Source organism: Micropterus salmoides, unplaced genomic scaffold (genome assembly GCF_014851395.1).
Source record: "Micropterus salmoides isolate LMB-PRFRI ecotype aquatic unplaced genomic scaffold, ASM1485139v1 Ms_hic_scaffold_8, whole genome shotgun sequence".
Taxonomy (NCBI): domain Eukaryota; kingdom Metazoa; phylum Chordata; class Actinopteri; order Centrarchiformes; family Centrarchidae; genus Micropterus; species Micropterus salmoides.
This window is the reverse complement of record NW_024044570.1, coordinates 13,133,166-13,152,556: the sequence shown is the minus strand read 5'-3', so window position 1 is coordinate 13,152,556 and position 19,391 is coordinate 13,133,166. Positions and strand designations below refer to the sequence as shown.

Genomic DNA, 19,391 nt, shown 5'->3' with positions numbered 1-19,391 from the left:
ACAGAGGACACTCGTTTGAGGACCACCAGGTGCACATTTTAGACAGAGAAGATGGATGGTTTGAAAGAGGTGTCAAGGAAGCCATCTACACCAGGGTTGAGAAGCCGTCATTGAACAGGGGAGGGGGTCTACGCCACCACTTATCCCCCACTTACAATGCTGTCCTTTCATCACTTCCCAGGAAACTCAACAAACGTAACCTATTGACCTCAGGTGAAGATACCAACGATGGTCGTTCAGTCTTGGCCACAGGTAGTCTTAACGACTGTAACGACTGTCGTCACAGCAACAAGGAACACTAACGAACCAGCGGTATCGATGACCCGGGATAACGACCCCACTGAGGTTAAATAGCTGAGTTTCCCTGCCAGTCAGTCAGAACTGAAGAAGTCCTTTGGATGAGGGACAAACGTCTTCCAGTATCTTCAACCTTCTTCCAATCTTCAAGTCCAGTTGCCCTTGATTTTAACCTTCGTTGGATAACTATGACCTGGATGACTGAGAATCTTCATAGACATCAGTAACTCTCTCAAAGGATCATGCTTCTAGTGACTGCAAAAGCTCCAGCAGACTCTCTAGCACAGAAACACAGCGTGACAGTAGCTGCTTATGGCTGGTTAACACAGTGCCCCTGTGTCCCCTGGCCTCCCACATCACACACTATGTAGCCACGAACCCACACCTCCTACAGTCATTGTTCTCTCACTCCTCTGTTGCATCTTTAAAATATGCTGTGAGGCAGAGTTCTAGCAGAATTTAGATGTAGTTTTCCTTTAATGACATGTCTTATAAATTAGTGTTAATAGTACATACAATAGCATGTCAAGTTTAAGTATCAGTGGGTTGGGGGTATTAGCCCTCGGCAGCTGACTTACACAGTATGGTCAACAGATGGACATCTGCAATGGGATGGGTCTGCAACTCTGCAACAGTTAGACCAGCAGGCAGAGGTTTGATTGATAGCCAGTGCCTTGCCTCTGACTATCTTTTAACTCCCTTGCTCTATATCCTTTTTTTGGACATCACTCTGACTTTAGACTAACCCTAACCCAACTCCTTCTTTTTCCTCATTGTATGTATAGTAGGTATGATTTAAATAAATAAATAAATGACATGTAACCTACATCAGTGCATTTTTTAAATAGATTTTCAGCATAAAATATCCCCCAAATAACTCTAAAATGAACAAACCAGAAACTGAATATCTATATGTTACATTTCCAAATATAATAAACCTAGGCTTTAATTATGTTAATTAATTGTTAACATTAATAAAAACACAAATTATGTGGTTTGGTGTGTGCGTGTGTGTGTGGGGGGGGCTACTGTTTAAAAACGATATAATATTCTTTGTGCGGTTTATCAATGATGATAAATGATTCAAACATCCCACAAAGTTCATGCACAACTCAGCACAACACCGGCGCATCTGGTGCTCTATCTCTCTTCCTCTAGTCCAAAAGTGCGCGCTACACCCACATATGCGCACTGACCCCCCCTACCTTAAGGGTTAGGGTTACAATTTTGGATTTATTCAAAAACATGTTTATTTACAGCACCAATATTTGATGATATTTATATCAGACTGTATATTAACTTATTGGGAGAAAAATGGTAGTTCTATGTCAAATTAGACGTTGAGCATCCCATATAGCCAAAATGGCATGATCTTCATTTCATAAAGGCTCTGCGACTATTCAGGGTCACCCCTACTGATTTCATTATCACATGATTTATTTTTTTTTAAAAAGAAGAAGGTGGTACACAAGTTTAATTTGGATTCAGTGGTTCATTCAGTAATGCTTTGACCACATTTGTTTTGCCATCAGATCACGTTTGGAGTTACTGTAGAGAATTTCAACACAAGTCATACTGTGAGCGTCAACGTGAAAGAGGTTAGTTGCAACATGTTTGTTCTTTTTGTTGTCTTCAGAGAACTGAGAGTAGACTCTTGACTAATAGATTTTCCTTCCTACTGAAGATTCACTTCTCTTTGGAGACCAGTTATATTCTTGACAGTACTGCTTCTTGATCAGAGCTTGAAATTCAACATATTAGACGAAAAAAGTGATTATTATAGGGACACCTTGGTCTACCCTTCTACGATATGGCAAGTTTTGCTGCCACACTTGGTGTTATCATTCTGTCAGGAGTCATCAACCTCTCAGCAGCAAACAAGGACACCTGTGAAATCTATGCGGCTCTTGGGCAGAGACTGACTCTGCCTTTTGTCTTTAAGGGACTGACAAACTTACATCTGCTGAAATGGACTCATAATAGAACAATCATATTCTATAAAGACCAAGGCCGAGTGCCTGTTGGAAAGCCAGAGGACATCACTCATACTGGATCTCTTATTCTGAAGAACATACAACCCTCCAGTGTGGGGACTTACCAGGTAGATGTGCTGCATCCCAATCGAACAATGGCTGAAACCTGGACTGGTCATCTCTGTATGATGGACAAGGTATCAAAACCTCAACTCACTTATCACTGTGACGTCAAGTCTAGTGCTGTAAATCTAAATTGCAATGTAGCTAAACCTCAGGGTTTGCTGTTCTCATGGACACTCGATGAAAAGACTTTAACAAGCGAAACAAGACAAACACTGAGCATATCATTGGCACAGCTGAAAGGGGAGAAAAGCTTTACATGTAGTGTAACAAACAAAGTCAGCAAGGAGAAGAGTGACAGTGTTCGTCCAACCTGTGAAAGTCCATCACCATCTTTGCTATGTTTTACATCCAAAACTGTTGTGGCAGTGCTAGCAGGAGGAGCAGGTCTGCTTCTGCTTTTGCTCATTATTATCATCATATTATGTTGCTGCCACAGATGCAATAAAACCCAAATGAGATCCAGGGATAAAGTGGGACTCAGGATGCTTTCTGTAAGCAAACTCGAGCCTGACTCCATCAGCCCCGACTATGAGACTATGCACCCGAATGAGGACTCTCCACCCCTGAGCCCCGAGCCTTCGCCCAGAGCCTGTTATGAGAATGTTTCTCAGCCTGAAGCTCAGACTGAAAACAGGCCTCCCCAGTTATCCACAGCTGCTGAAAGACTACAACCGTCACCGGTGCCAAAGCCGAGGACGAAGAGCCCCCAGACACTAAACATCTGAATATGTCTCCCTCAATTAACATCCCAGAAACTAAGACAAAAAACATGTCTTTTGCTTGATAACATACAACTAAACCAAAATGAAGAAAATGTCTTATTTTTGTCAAATGTACAAATGCTTTATCACTTCAACAGTTTCGTGTACACCTATACATATGCAGAAAATTGACAAAGGAACCATCTGATCAATGTAATTTTGTTGTTAATGTTTTAAAATATAGCAGTTACAGTGCTGGGGGTTAAGATTTGGTGGGAAGTATGAAGGAGGTGTTGCTCTGATCACTGGTACATATGATGATAAAACAATACCTGTCCTGGATGAATTTAAATGTATTGTTCTAATTTGTTCATAATACTGATGGTCTTATTTTCTTATTTTTCTTATTCTGAATTATTTAACTGCAGAGACGATGTATTAAAAATACAGCAATTCCTACACAACAAAAGCAATTTTCATGTAAAATAGTTGATATAAGGGTTTAAAGGGTAAGGTTGATGATATTCTATATTTTTGATCATGTCAGCAAATCGCATTAAATGGCCAAAACCAACAAAGCATTACTTTCAGTACTTTCCAACTTCCTTAACATAAAATATATATTTTAATTAATAAAAAAAGCTTAATTTTACAAGACAGCTGGGCACTGTAGTTTTTGGCCAACACTTCTAAATTGAGTAAATTCTGTAGTGGGACTAATACCAGTGGAGGCTCAATACACATTTGGTGCTCTAGCACTAGGACGGTGTGTGTAAGATCGACTCAAAGTAAACTACAATGGCATTACTCATGGTAATGAACATGTCACCCAGTTCAACAGTGTGACTCACTGGTATGTTTTTAATAGTTTGAGGACAACAATGTAGCTCTACGTCACAGAGAAATAAGTTATATCAGACTTTGGATACACAGACTGTATTGATTCATTGTTGTTTTTCATATTTCCATGGCAAAAATAATGAAAATTAGGAAAATATAGAATACTGTCTGACTTATCCTATAAGTTTGTTTTTGTAAATATTCGTTGGTATGGTGTTATTGTATAACAAAAACATAATGGAAAAAATATATAACACTTCTTAACTTCTTTTGACCTCTTCTGTTTGAGACACTGAAGCTCCACTGAAATTTGCATGACTTTTCTGTGATATACAGTTATCACACTGTGATAACACTTACATATAGTGCTTGAAATAAATACAGTTGTCAAAAATGATCTTATATCACATATTTGTAAGGAAAACTACATTAAGCAGCTTATCTGTGTCTCTTTCAGCTCTTTGTTCCAGCTTCTTACATGTCAGCATTCTTGCACTTATTAAAATTTGCTTGCTTGCAAGAAGTTATTAAAGGGGAAAAATCAATAGAGGAATGGATTAGCTAAGGCAAATATCTATTATCTCCAATGGGTAAATGGTAATCCACACATGAAAGTGTTTGCTGTCTCGCCTAATGCTGTGTGACAGCCACATAATGGAATCCCCTAAAGCATCATCGCCTAAAACTTACAAGCCAATGTCATCTTTTGTCAGCCCCCGCTCCACTCCTGCTCTTTTTACATTGCTGAAATTTCAGTCCAGCCGGCAGGGATTTAGCAGTAAAGCTGGTATCTGCTCCTGGAACAATGCCATTTGTCTTTCTTGAGATTCACTGAGACTTGGCTGGCAACACACCGCGTCACTTCCCCTCACCACCTAAAAATGTGTGTATATACAGAGACAGACAATGAAATACATGCACATACATAGACATACTGTATTCTCACATACAGTCCGCATACAAAGTCTACAAAGACTATATTTCATGATACAACTTAATGAAACACATCTCATATGCCTTAGCTAGATCTGCCCTTGCAATGGAAGGGAAATACTTTTGAAATGTGTTTAATCAGTGGTTCTTGGAGTCTCAAGGATATACCCGTTTGATCTTGGAGTATGTGTGTGTCCAGGAAAAGGGTCAATTACCCATGGAAAGTATTTATACTTGTGTCAGATAATTCTTATTACAGTTCTCTCGTTGTCCCAGGCTGCCAAGTCTGGGGAAAGTACAAACCAAATCAGAAAATCAGAGGTCAGCCAACGCAGTGGCCTTTTTTCATCAGATTTGACTGAAAATACAGAGATGATTATGACCCATAAGCATTCTTAAGCCAATTTAGCAGTCTTTGACCTCAGTCGTTTTTCTGAAACAAAAGGCATACAAAGCAAGGAGTTAGCTAAAGTCACAATCCTCCAATGGTTCCCAATGTATTGTGAAAGCAACATTACTCATGACTTAAACAGACATATAATGACTTTGAATACCATGTTGTTTAAAGTAACAGCCTTTAAACGTCATTCAATGTGGAAAATGAGTAGAACGCTTAGGTCGTGGTCTTGTTGAACAAATCATAACACTGTATTAAAACAGTGTTAAATCCCTTTCAAATGTCCCATTAAAACCAAATTCACAGTATCTGTCAACACATCAGTCCTATTTTCTATACACCTCACACTTCTTTTCCACCACCACACATGCAATTTGTGGACTGGGTCTGTACAGTCTGTGGTTGTCTGCAACACACTAAATCAATTTCACAAATTTGCTGAGGAATAAGGGTGCACTGATTTTTAATGGCGGCAGAATACTTTCCAGACCTCATCGAGATTTAGCTGATGTCTGAGGCCAAAGCAGTGCTCAGTGCAAACAAGCTTTCTAACATCTAACGGACTCTAATCTGACTTGTTAATAGATTGTATCTTTGAAGGGAAATTTGACTTTTTGTCTGACCACAAATTCAGCCACAATAAGCAGCAGATCTCATTTCGGTTGAACTTGCGATTTGTGAATCATTTAAGTGTCACAGTAGCCAAGCCCAGACAGAGAAAAAACAAGGGGTTTGGACCCAAACACAGGACACCAGGTGGAGCAGATACAGTTTATAGTGTTTATTAAGAAATAACAATAAGTGTTCATAAGGCAAGAGTCCAAAAACAGATAAAAAGTTCAAAACAAGGTAAACCAATCCAAGCAGGTGCAGGCAGCAAGCCTAATCCAAAGTCTAGAAAACCAAAGACAAATTCAAACAGGCAAAAACTCATGCAAAATGAAAAAACACAAGCACTGGAGACAGACAGGGATGCTCAACAGAATACGAAGACTACCTGACAACAGACAATAGGAAGACACTCACATAAACATGCAAGGAGGGAAGTGATAACAAGGCACAGTTGGACACAATAAGGGTGTACCATACAATTGCACAGGCGGGAAGAACACCATGGGAGGAAGTGAAGAGGTCAGAAACAAGAGGGGTGGATAGTAACAAAGTAAAACAGGAACACAGGATAAATGAATAAATGACACAAGGAAAAAACAACACAGAGAACAAGAAAACAGAGACAGGAAATGAACACAAACACAAGAGGAAAGCAACTTTTCGAGCAATGTTGTTGGGCAATCTTGCTGGTGGCAAGTCCGACTATGTTTTGAACAGATAGCGGTGGTACAGGGAGGGTGGCGGAGTGATGGGGGAAGGGGATTACAGTAGTAATCTTTACTCATTACCATTGACGGCAACATTGCCCAGCACCATTGCTCTAAAAGTTGCTCCGTGTAGTATCTGGGAATGGAGGTCACCCGACATATCAGATTAATTGAAGTGAAAACCAAGTAAGGCTTGTATGACAACACATCTTGTCTTAGGAAAGTTTGACTGTTGTGTGTGCTTCTTTATCATGCTTATACAAGGATAGCTTGTTGAATCTGTTTATGAAAGGATTCATTTTTTTGCCCGATTTCCCTAGCAGCACAGCTTCTCAGTCTGTTTCTTGCACCCTTGCGTACTACTCCATCATTGTCTACACTGACATGATAAAACAGACTCCTGCAGAGGCTGATTCCATGAAATCCCGTGACAAATAGGCTTCCAACATGTCTCTGATCTATAGCGTAACAATTTTATAATTTTCTTCACGGATGAATTCAAGTTGCAGAAAGCACATGTTCTTGTATTTTGCTAAGTCCCTGCTATTGCCCGCACTTCTAAAGCAACAGTTCATTAAAGCAACATTGTGTTTTTTGTGTGATTTTGCGCCCCTACAATTTCTGAATGTAATTCACCAAAAAAGGACTGCTGAACATATTTGTCATGATTACATTACTTATCATCAAAAACTAGCAAGTTGATAATTTTGCTAACACAGCCAAACATCAAGCAAGTGCGACAAAACAAGACATATCAATATTAATATTACTTACTAGTTCAACAGAAAGAATTCCAGCTCTGTGTCGGTCTTGTCACCTTTTATTTCACAAAGCTGTCGCCAACTTGCTTGGTCATTTTCTTACTCCGTCAACATCCTCTTAAGTCTCTTCACCTCAGCCATTAGCTAACATAATGTCCATTTACGCTGCTGAGCCTGGCTATGTTGCCTGCTTGCCAGCTCTGGCAACACAATGACTCCGCTCTTCACCAACAACAGCTTAATGTTGCTTGAAACATGGGTGGCCAACAAAGCTAGACAGCAACCGACGCAAGAGCACAGTAACTTTACCAATGTCCGAGTATAATAAGTTTGCTAACTTCAATTCAAGATTAATAGCTAAACCTCTTGCCTCTCTAAGCCTCTGCCATGAGATCCATACTGAGAACACTGAACTAGCTTCTTCCAAAGAACTTGCATTGCAGATTCTTCTTATAGCTTGCTTGCTAAAGAGTTTTTTTGAGGTTGTGCTGTGAAGCATTACGCCGTTCTTGCTATAGATTTCCTGCGCAGGCATTTTAATGTTACATTGAGCCATAGGAGGCGCCGCAGGCCCAGAGTGTCAATGACAATATTCTCCCTAAATCAGTGTACCATCAAAATGATAATGTGAAAAAAGTTTATGGGTTTACTGAGGTGATGGAGGAGAAAACTCGCATATCTAGCTATATGGGTCTGTGTAGTATAACAGTATATACAGTATAACATATAACAGTGTTGGGGTTAACGCATTACTGTAATCAAATTACTTTTGTCTGTAACGCAGTAATGTAATACATTGCTGTTGATAAATTCAGATAACTTCCCATTACAGTTACTAATAACAAAATCATTGCATTACTTTGTACTTGTTCGTCAACTATTTGCATAACAGGAGGCGAGAAAAATAAATCAGACGTCCCTTTTGTTTGTTTGCGTAAAACTTCACTTTTGACTTTAGCGCCAGTTTATGATGACGCAGAAATGGCAAAGATGTCTTTTGAGGGGTGGATTTACTCTCATTACTTCATATTAGTTTTGCGAAAGGACAGCGATACCCTCTAGTGCACCTGTGGCGAGGCTCTTTAGCCTGGGCAGTCTTGTGCTGACTCTGAGGAGGAACAGGTTGTCTGACAAACTATCTGAGACACTCCTGCCCATGAATTATAACACCTTCTTTGATTTTCCAGTAGGCCTAAGAGGGAAAAATGCACTTTAAAACCATTGTTTGGCAAGTGAGCTACAGTAAGTTTATTGTGTGGGTTTGGTCTGTTAAATGCACATTTTAAATTACATTTCATATGCTATGTTTTTCCCCTCTCACCATCATCTGATATTGTCATGAGGGGCAGTGTCTTATTTACCAATTAATATTTGCACTAAATGGTTGGAGGGCGGCCTATTTTAAGTTGTGTTTTATTGCAATGAAATTCATTATTTAAAAAATTTATGTTTCCAATGAAATGTCCAATTAAAGTTTTGAGCATTATAGTGTTGTATTGTAGCCTTGTTCTTCTCTTGACAAATGTTGGGCTAATGTTTACAACTTTGTTGTCAGCTTTGTAGTACCCTATTAAATAGCATAAAAGAGAGATCATGTGTATGTCCTCATTATAATAAGGATTTGTGTTGATCTGGGCAAATATGAGGTATAACTTTAAATTGTTATTTGGCAGATATTGCACATCGCAGGTGATGTTATGCAGTAATCCAAAAGCAATGTAACTAGTAGTATAACTAATTACTTTCTGCAGTGAGTAATCTAGTAAAGTAAGGCATTACTTTACAGAAAAGTAACTAGTTGTGTGTAATCCATTACCTTTTTTGAGTAACTACCCCAACAGTGGTAGCCAATTATCACCTTAAAACTAACTTTGCAGAAGCCTAATGAGAGTTGCCGGTTGAATCTCAAATATTGCATGTGCAGTGGTTTGGAATGCATGTATAAATGACTTTGGTACCATATCATGTGTCCAGGAAATTACACAAGGGTCATACAGGAAGAAGAGCTGGATAGAATCAATGTTCAGACCATATTGACAGTGAGTAGAACAAATATTCCCATAATTTCTTTCTAATGCCTCAGCAGCTGCTCTGAGCCAAAGAGGCTGGCGTGTGAAAAGAGAAAAGTTCAGGAAAACAACAGCCCTTTGTCAAACACAGACTGAGACAGGAGCACTGCTGCCATTTGTGGCCAGTGAAGGAATGTGACAGCACCAAGGTCTACAGACATGATACAGAACATCAGTGGAGCAAAGAACTACTGTAATGTAATGTATTGTGTAGTAAAAATAACACTTGTGTATATATATATATATATATAATTTGAAGATACTGTGTAGATCCACTGAGAATATTCATGACAACACACTTTTTTGAAAACCTCAAACTCCCCCGGGAAGGTTATAGAAATAGTAGCGTTCTTTCACCTGCTACTAAGGAGCTTCATGCAGACATTGTAAATTCAGGAGGTTCATGCAGTATCACCCAGATCCCACTCCACCCCACCATTCTCATTGCAGGCATCCAATCCAACCAGTAGGAGCTGTAGTGTGGTAGCACAGACTTCATCCCCCAGGAGCTAGGTTTCCATCCAAATGTAGTTCAAATTTTAACTAAATTGTCAAAAAAAAAAAAACAGAGAAAAGACAATATAGGAATGTGAATGTGGGTTTCCATCAATTTATGCAAATATTAGAAGTTCAGGACACAGAGATAAACAGGTACATGTTCCCCCTTCTGGTAATAATGTGCACCTTTTTCTGAGAACTATTGTGTGTATACGCTGTTTTCTGGCCCGACTGGGGAAAAACCTATACGAAAAGGCAGGGCAGTTATCTCCTCCAAGTGACCAGGTAGTTTTCTTTTCAGCATTTTTTGTTTGGGTTGATGGGCCCTGTAGTCCTGTTTTCACATATTTATTTCTGTTAGGTTTAATTTGTAATTTTAGGTTAGGGGGAGCACCCAGGTCCGATGGCCTGTTTTGTGGTTGGCCTAGGTGGCTTCCCTCCCTTTTGTTAAGTTTGACCAAACTTAACAAAAGTCTATTCCCTTTCATTTCTTTTGTGTAGCATTAATTTTGGGGGGCCCAGTGTCAGCTGGGATTGGTCCCAGTCCCCCACGGCCCTCTAAGGGATAAGCAAGTTTACAAAAAGCGAGCCTTTCTGGAGATGACGGTGGCACTAATTTTCCAATCGGAAAAAGAGAACGCAACAAGATTATGTAATTAGTAGATTGCCAGTCAAACCACAAAACAGTAGAAAACATGATGGAAATATGGCATTATATTTGTTTCATGTATTAATTTGAAAAAAGTTACAGTCCACACATCTAATGTTTTCATCTGCTGCTATTTTTGTCTCCTCGGTGGAGCTAAATCTGGTTTAATTGCACTTTGTTGTATTTTGCTTTTATCAATACATCAACCTTTTCAAAATTACATTTTTTTATTTAGTTTTGTACAATTTTGGATGGAATACACATTAATGTGGCTTTTCACCTGTCAGTGTATTTGTGGAAAGATTCAAATACATTGATAAACAATATTTTCTGCATATCAGGATGTGAATCACCTCAGATGAGAAGTGTAGCAAATAACATTAGATTTTTGGTGGCAAGAAGGGCAAAATAAACATCTTACAGCCAAGTTGGCTAATCCTATAGCTATCTGTGCAAGCAACCAAGCTGTTGAATTGAAATTGTCTAGCTAAATCCTGGTTGTGTAACGTTCTCATTTATTCCTAAGTGTATAATGTTCTCTCTCTCTATGACATTTCTGATTACATTGGTTTTGGTTTTTGTTTTGCACTGTAAAACTTTAAAATGGGTTTATACAACATGTGTTGCAGAAATCAGGCTGTTTGCAGACAAAGTCTTTACTTTTACTTACTTTTAGAGTTTTACTATTCCAGTTCTATCTCTGTTGCTTCACTTTGTGTGAGTGTGTATAGATGATATGAGAAATGTCTGCAGTGGTTAAAGGATGCGTTACAAGATGGTTTATGTTGTCTCATCTGTTTAATAATCCTCAACAGGAGCCAGATGGATAAAATTCTTTGTACTTTCACAACTAAAACTCAAACTATACACACACAAGACAGAAATATGCATACGCATTCTTTTTGTCAGATTTATAAAGCTGTGTGTACGCCTTGTTCTATTTTAATAATCTCAACAACTGTGAAACTGAGAGCACGAGGGCCATTTCCACTTCCACAGTTAGCAACAAATGGACATATATACGCCCTGAATCAATTGTTTGTGCCTGCTCCACCACTCATCAGATAGCAAAGCAGAAGGGCAATTTTATTGATTGTGTCGCATCAGCAAGGTTCTCTAACAGCACTGCAACAGCTGCTATTATGCTCCACCATGCACCCATTCAGGGGAGCATGAGTCTAAACAAACATTCCTGGGGAATCAACTGTAGACAAAAGAAAGGGGGTAAACACCAGTCCACTGTAAAACAGGCCTATCATTTCCACTACAACCAGAGCTCTGTAATAAAAAAATCAGCCAAATTACCTATATGGTCTTGCACCTGATATAAATCAGATGGAAGAAAAATTCCAACTCCTGCTCTAATAAGCATCTTGTGTGCACAGACTCGACATTCATGCAAAGATCAAACATTTCTTTAACATTCTTGGAGATATAGTGCGTGTGTGCCAACACAAAATTCCAACCTGGCAAAAAAAAACTGCTTGTGATATGCATTTTGTACAATAAGACTTTTTGATTTGACATGTGAGGTAAAAGCATTTAAGATGATTCTCCCAGATAGCTATAATACCTTTTGAGGAACACCCAGAAGAGATAATTTGGATAGTTTGAAGCCTTTGTCTTGGTCTACGGGTCTATCTCCTCTCAGAGAAAAGGATCCCTTAAGCCTTATTGTGTGTGTGGATTCATGCAGGGATAACAGCATGTCAGTAAAGGGCCATGCAACAATAGTTCAAGATGAGAGAGGTGTAAAGGAACGACGGAGGGCTAACCATACAAGGTTTTGCTTTGGCTATGATGTGCCTATCTAGCAAAGATCAACACAACACCCCAATGGTGTGTGGCCTGGGTTTCTTCAAATGTCTTTGAGGGCACTGCTTTTTGCAGTAAACAAAATTACCTGAAAAAGTACTTTATCACCAAAATAGATTAGAGCTTTGTATGAAAAAAGTGTTTGCAGGTTATTTATTGCTACCATGGAGACAAACAGGTTGAGTGAATTACTAAGACAAAAGTAAACACATTCAAGTTGAGTATGGACAGGCATTACATTGTCTCTAAATGAGAAGCAAAAGATTCACTTGCTACTGTGTGAGACACATGCCATTATTAGTCCTAAACAGCAATAATAATAGGTACAAAGGATGAGCCATTTATAACAAGCCATTGTGCACTTTAAAGACAGTGTATTTTTAGCTGTCTGTAGTCAGGAGTGGTTAGAAAGGACAAAGAAATTGAAAAATATAGAACATAATAAATAACACATTACTATATCACAAAAGTAGATATTATTTACTACCATATGATTAGTGATTTTTACAAAGAGTACAGATTTCATCCATGAAACAGTATGCAATGGTAAATACTGTATCAAGCATGACTGTCTAATTAGAATAAATTTAATCACGTGTCTAACACGTCTTCTGCGCCAATTAATCTGAGTCAGATCTTGTCCTTATGGCAAATGACAGACAGTCTGGTCAAAGTGGCCACTGATGCTGCACTTTGTGCCAATAAATGTGTCACAAGCAGCTGGGTCGTGTAGGTTGTTGAGCTGCGGTACCATATGGGGTGCTAAAACTGAATCAAAAATCCTCCTGCCGTCGTGGCATGTGAAAAGCTCATGAATCTTTCTTACTGGACACATTATCATTCAACACTGTCTGGGATGTCCATGTGTTGTATGGGAACAATGGCAAGGGGTAAAGGCATGAGGCATGAAGCATCCGTGCAGAGGGTGACTACATGGTTCATTGTTGGCAGAAAGATTGATCAGAACAATTCTGACATGAAAGTTAAGAATACATGTTGGTTGCATTGGATGTTTCAGAGCAGCCACCATTTTGACTTACTCCTTACAGATTCTGACATCGAAAACTTGTTCTGTTTCTTTAAAAAGATTTCTCATCTAAGGCTGTTAATCATATAAAAAGATGCAATCCTCACACTAAAGCCATTCAGACTCAGTCACTGCAGAGATGAGCTTCGCCCCCTGCAGTGACTGTTGCGACACCTTGGATTTATGCTGAATTGCTCTTATTTTTAAACAATATGTTTTACTTTCACAAGAGTAGAGGTCTTGAGGATGAGGATTAACAGAGTTTGGGAAATATTACCATGGGTAATGAGCCTGGCTGGAGTTCCTGTACTTACCTTTCCCAAATCCTATAAAGAGCCTGACAGAGCCTAAACTTTGAAATGAATGCATCAATCCTGAACAGAGATTTTTCTAACATAAATTGAACCCTACAAAATAATGTTATATGGTAATGGTGTGTTCTTGGCCTAGGAAGTAACACTTTGTTCTTCTGTAAGTAGCATGCTACTGTAATGTTAACTACTAGAGCAGATATCAATGTAGTTTGATTACAACAAAGGTTGAGGTCAAGGGCAACTGGACTTGGGTGAAGAAAAAATAGTTTTCTAGTTTTTTCAACCATACCATAGTTTGATTACAGTTTTGTTCTTGTGTTTTTGGATTAGGAAAAGTGTTAAAAAAAAAGATGCAACACTCTAATGTTATAGATGCAGATTTTTACTCTTAGCTTCATACACACTGCTTCATCTTGCGAAGAAAGTCAAAGCTGCTTGATTGCAGCATCTTACAGTTAAGTCAAAACCTGCTCCTAAATAAACGTGTGTATGTCCATTTAATCTAGACTGTTAAGGAGCCCTCCCTCACCTTGTGATCCTGGGTAATCAGTGTCTCTGTTCCTCCTTCAGAGATTTGTTAGGAAATATAGTGTGATAAAAGCTTTTCGTTGGCTATTGAAGTGGCTTTGTCTGTGTTTGAGTAGCAGCATGAGACAGACTAGAATGAGAGCCCTTCTTGCCACACTAAGAGCCTAGCTGTATGTGTGTGTTTGAAGCACACACGCACACGCGCGCACACACACACACACACACACACACACAATTACACAAATATACTTATACAAAGAGAAACCCAGACACACACACTGACTGTAGCCCAGACAGAAGAAGAAGAAGAAGTTTTATTTATATAGCGCCTTTCCAGAGCTCGAGGTCGCTTTACATGGTACATTTACACACTAACACACAACTTACAATCACATAGGATACATAAAGTCACATTTAAACGAAGTACATGTTAAATACATATGTTTTTAACTGTGTCTTGAATATAGCCACAGATGAAATATTTCAAAGTGAAAGGGGCAGTGAATTCCATAATTTTGGAGCATTAACACTAAATGACCTTCCACCTACTGTAGACAACCGGAAAGGAGGGATGGACAATAAACCAAGTTCAGTTGATCTGAGAGACCGTGCAGGAAGACATGCTCAACAGAAGACTACACCACTTAGCTTAGACTGGCTCTTAATTAAAGGCGGATCGCTATCTCCCTTTCTGTTCACCTGAGAGAACCTGCCAAAGCCTCTCTCCGCTGCTTGTTTGGGAGGGTTATTTGCAGGCTGATCAACATCCCACCTCTCCTGTGACCCATGGTTTGACTGTAGGCATTTGTGTATTCAGAGCCAGTAAGCAACGGACTTTCAAAATAATAATAATTAAAAAAATGCATTAACGTGCGATAAAAAAAATTGTCGGCGTTAATTAATTAATGCGTTAACGCGAAAATAACACGTTATTATAATGTGTCATTTTCTGACTTCTAGAGCATGGCATCAGTGCAAATTCATGTTTATAAGCAATTCTCAGAAAATTAATTAATTATTATCAAGGTAATAAACAATTTAAAGTATTATTTTGGGGATGTCTGTGATGACTCTCAGTCATCCAGGCTATAGTTATCCAAGAAAGGTTAAATCAAGGGCAACTGGACTTGGTTGAAGATACCTGAAGACGTTTTGCCTCTCATGTCATAATTTTGTAGCTTTTCAAGAGGTCAGGATCATGCTGTTGACAACAATCTGAGTTTTTCAAAGGTGATTTCTCCATCTTTGAATAAGATGTGTTTTCGATGTTTTGATGTGTTTGAAGTTTCTGCAGTAGGAAAACAATTGGGTATGGAAAATGGACATAATCTATTTTGAGCTACCTTGACAAGCATTCCCTCATGACCACTGACATCTTTATCACAAGTTTTGCAACACTTTCAGCATTCTCATTATTTATTATAAGACCCCCATAATGCTAAAGGCACAAGAAAGAAAATGTGGGATTTTGGGGGGGGATTTCAGTTGCCTGTATGGTCAGTTGTACACACCATGTCATGTCTTCACATGACAGGGTGTGTGTGAGAGTAACTGGATTGTACTGTATATGCCCCGTAGGCCTCTTGTTAGTGTGAAATGCAGACGAACAAAGGCGACATTCTGTTAAGAGGTTTAATGTACCCTGCTGGCGTGAGAAACAACAGTGTGTAAAAATCTCCAGAAAGCTCATTTGATCGGAGTGTTAAGCTGTTAAAAATAATTAGCCCCACTCCAACCCCCCACACCCCTTATGTTGTCTAGTGTCTTGCCTGCTAGTTTCACACAAAAGATGGGCCGCAGCTCACAGCTATAGCTCAGTCTGGCCTTTGCCCCATTCATTCTTGCTATGCTTACATTGAGCAACATGTTCCAGGCTGCTTATCTAGCCTAATGTTTTACAATTGGAAAGTATTTTCCGCAACAAAAATACTGCCACTGGTCATAATGTACGCATTTCCTTAATGACTGTCTTCAGGCTTTTATGACTGTTTTCCTTTGTTCACTGTGAGAATTACAGCTCTGTCCGTGCAACAGTAGTACTTTAACCTCAAAAATGGCTACAAAATATGACTTGTGAAAAGATATCTTGCCTTATTGCTGCTGAGCAGATATGAAAATCCTTTAGTGAATATCTTCGCTACACCGCTTTAATGTGTGATTCACACCAGAGTCTCACATTCATGGATCAAACAATGCAAGTTGATTTTTCACTAGAACACATGTGCATATGGGCTGTTGGCACATACATGCAGACCCCAGGGGCCCAACACCAACCACCCACCCCCTTCATACCTTCTCCAGTTGGACCATGCCTGTCTCTGATTGCATACCACCCGGCCATGCGCAGTGAATAGGTGGTCAGCGTTGGACTAAGGCTGCAGTCTGCCACACATCACATGCAGCTGTTACAAAATGGACATTCTAGACATGTAACACAATACTTAAAAATGACCTCATTCAGTCTCAGCTAGTTAAAGTCAAAACTGACATGATTTCCTTCAAAAGTGCATGCAGCCAGACTGACAGTATAGTCTATTATGCCTGTGAGGAAAAGTGCCAACAGCTTGCACCCCCAAACTACTGATAGCCCAGTTGGCATGGGAGATGTTTAATCATGTGTGGTTTTCATGGATTCTGAAGAAGACATGGTGCATCAAGGGATGAAACTCACTATATCCACTATAGGATGGATGGATGTGTGTCAGCATGTTAGTGAGGGGTGGGAGTGAGTTGAAGATGTTTGTATGTGTGAGGTATACAAGGAATTGAGCTTGCTTAAACAACCTTATCCTACTGCAACAACTTTCACTGTGAAAAAGCATAAAGCCCTGTGGGGAAGATACAGAGAAGGCCAGAGTATAAAAACGCGAAAAATCTACCACATATTACTAGTACCCAAATCACAATCATCATCAAACCACTTCAACCAATCACTTATCATCCTAAACACAAGCATTAAATGGCCTGTGTCTTTGGTCACAGTTGATGTTGCATGAGCCTCTACAGAACACCATGGTTAGCCAGCCAGTGGTTGTCTGAGGCTCTACTACCATCTACTGGCCAGCAGCAAAGATGCATTACAATGTTTACAGAAAACCATATACAGGTGCATCTCAGAAAATTAGAATGTCATGGAAAAGTTATTTTTCGGTAACTCAAGTCAAAAAGTGAAAGTTTCATATATTCTACATTCATTACACATGAAGTGAAAGATTTAAGACCTTTTTTAATCTTGATGATTAGGGATTACAGCTCATGGAAATCAAAAATATCAAAATATTAGAATATTAGAATAAAGAATGCATAATACAGAAATATCTTCCTGAGAAGAGCCTTTAATCTCTCCATCTGGTTCAGCACACACAGCCACAGTCATGGGGAAGACTTCTGACTTGACAGTTGACCAGAAGACACTCATTGACACCCTCCACAAGGGTAAGCCACAGAAGGTCATTGCTCAAAGAGCTGGCTGTTCGCAGAGTGCTTTATCAAAGCATATTCATGGAAAGTTGACTGGAAGTGTGGTAGGTGCACAAGCAACAGTGATGACCGCAGCCTTGGGCTAAGGAGAAACAGAACTGGACCATTGCTCAGTGGTCTAAAGTCCTCTTTTCAGATTAAAGTATATGTTGCATTTAATTTGGAAATCAAAGTCCCAGAGTCTGGAGGACGAGTGGAGAGGCACCGAATCCTATGTGCTTGAAGTCCAGTGTGAAGGTTCCACAGTCAGTGATGATTTGGGGTGCAATGTCATCTGCTGGTGTTGGTCCACTGTGTTGGCTCCAGTCAATCTGATGACAAGATTCATGGAGATACTGATTTCCTTTTCCTGCAGCACTTGGCACCTGCCCACAGTGCCACACTTACTTAGCAATGATTGGCCAGTCAACTCAAGTGACCTGGGCTTCCTTAACACCTCAGCAGTGCCACAGGCCGATTGCCTCCATGCCACGCCACACTGATGCAGTAGTTCATGAAAAAGGAGCGCCGATTAAGTACTGAGTGTATAAATGAACCTTTTTCAGAACTTTTCAACTTTTCAGAAGGCCAACATTTCTGTATTATATATTCTTTATTCTAATATTCTAATATTTTTAGATATGGATTTATGATTTCCATGCGCTGCAAGCAGTAATCATCACGATATAAACAAAAAAGGCCTGAAATATTTCACTTTATGTATAATGAATCTAGAATATATGACAGTTTAGCCTTTTGACTTAAATTACAGGAAAAAATTTACTTTTCCATGACATTCTAAATTTCTCAATTTCTCAAAACGTTCATCACATTTACACTTCATTATTAAATTTACTAATTTGGCAGGCGCTCTTATCCAAAGCGACTTACATTTGAGGAACAACATACAAGCACCAATATAGTAAGAGATCTACAAGTGAAAGTAGTAAGTGCAGCAATAAATACTAATAATAATCTTGCAGTATATTGTAATTTTATCAAGTATATGCTAGCTTTCTGTGGACATTTCACATTGTCAGTTTTGCTCTTATGAATCACACAGATAGCATACCATAACATCTCCAACAGGGACAGGGGATGTAAGAGCTTGTTTGATACAATAGGGGTCACTGTTTGCTCAGTTTAAGAAAATAAATGTCTCCTTTGGGTGACTAGTTGGATACATTTTAGAATATAATTAACCAGAAATGTTACTTAAATGTAATGGTGTGTTATGACATGTGCAGATCAGTTAACCTTATATACCTGTTTAAGGGGCAGGTTGACTTTTGTTTCAGAAGTACTTCTTATTGTACCTTTAAAACACAGATGTCTGAATGTAGTTCAGTTAAATTTTGAAAAAACACATTAAACTTAAACATTTCATAAAATGTAAGGCCACAGTTATTTGCCTGAGAGATTCACTGTGTCACCTTGGTGTGTCAGTGCAAACCAGTTGAATGGTGGTTTCTGGATACATGGTCTTTAGAGCAGGTGGCAGCTGCATCTTGCACTAGAAAGTCTATGCTTTTACCTCAAAGCAGACTGTGCCTCATGGTAAACATCAATCATTAGCGTCTTTTATGAGGATTCTCGGTGCAGGTTTGTATTTTTGTGGCTCCGTCATTAAACATGTCTGGTTTATGCTCAAAGCAAGCAGGCCAGGGAAGCTTTTTCCTAACGTG

The 19,391-nt window shown here is 39.2% G+C and overlaps 1 protein-coding gene across 1 annotated transcript; it reads left to right on the top strand.

The window, feature by feature from the left end:
- The first annotated feature begins 1,946 nt into the window (after positions 1 to 1,946).
- On the top strand, positions 1,947 to 4,334 carry LOC119894292 (T-cell surface antigen CD2-like). Its single transcript, XM_038706964.1, has one exon. The coding sequence runs from the start codon at positions 2,108 to 2,110 to the stop codon at positions 3,119 to 3,121; it is 1,014 nt and encodes a 337-aa protein (XP_038562892.1). The 5' UTR covers positions 1,947 to 2,107; the 3' UTR covers positions 3,122 to 4,334.
- The last annotated feature ends 15,057 nt before the right edge of the window (positions 4,335 to 19,391 follow it).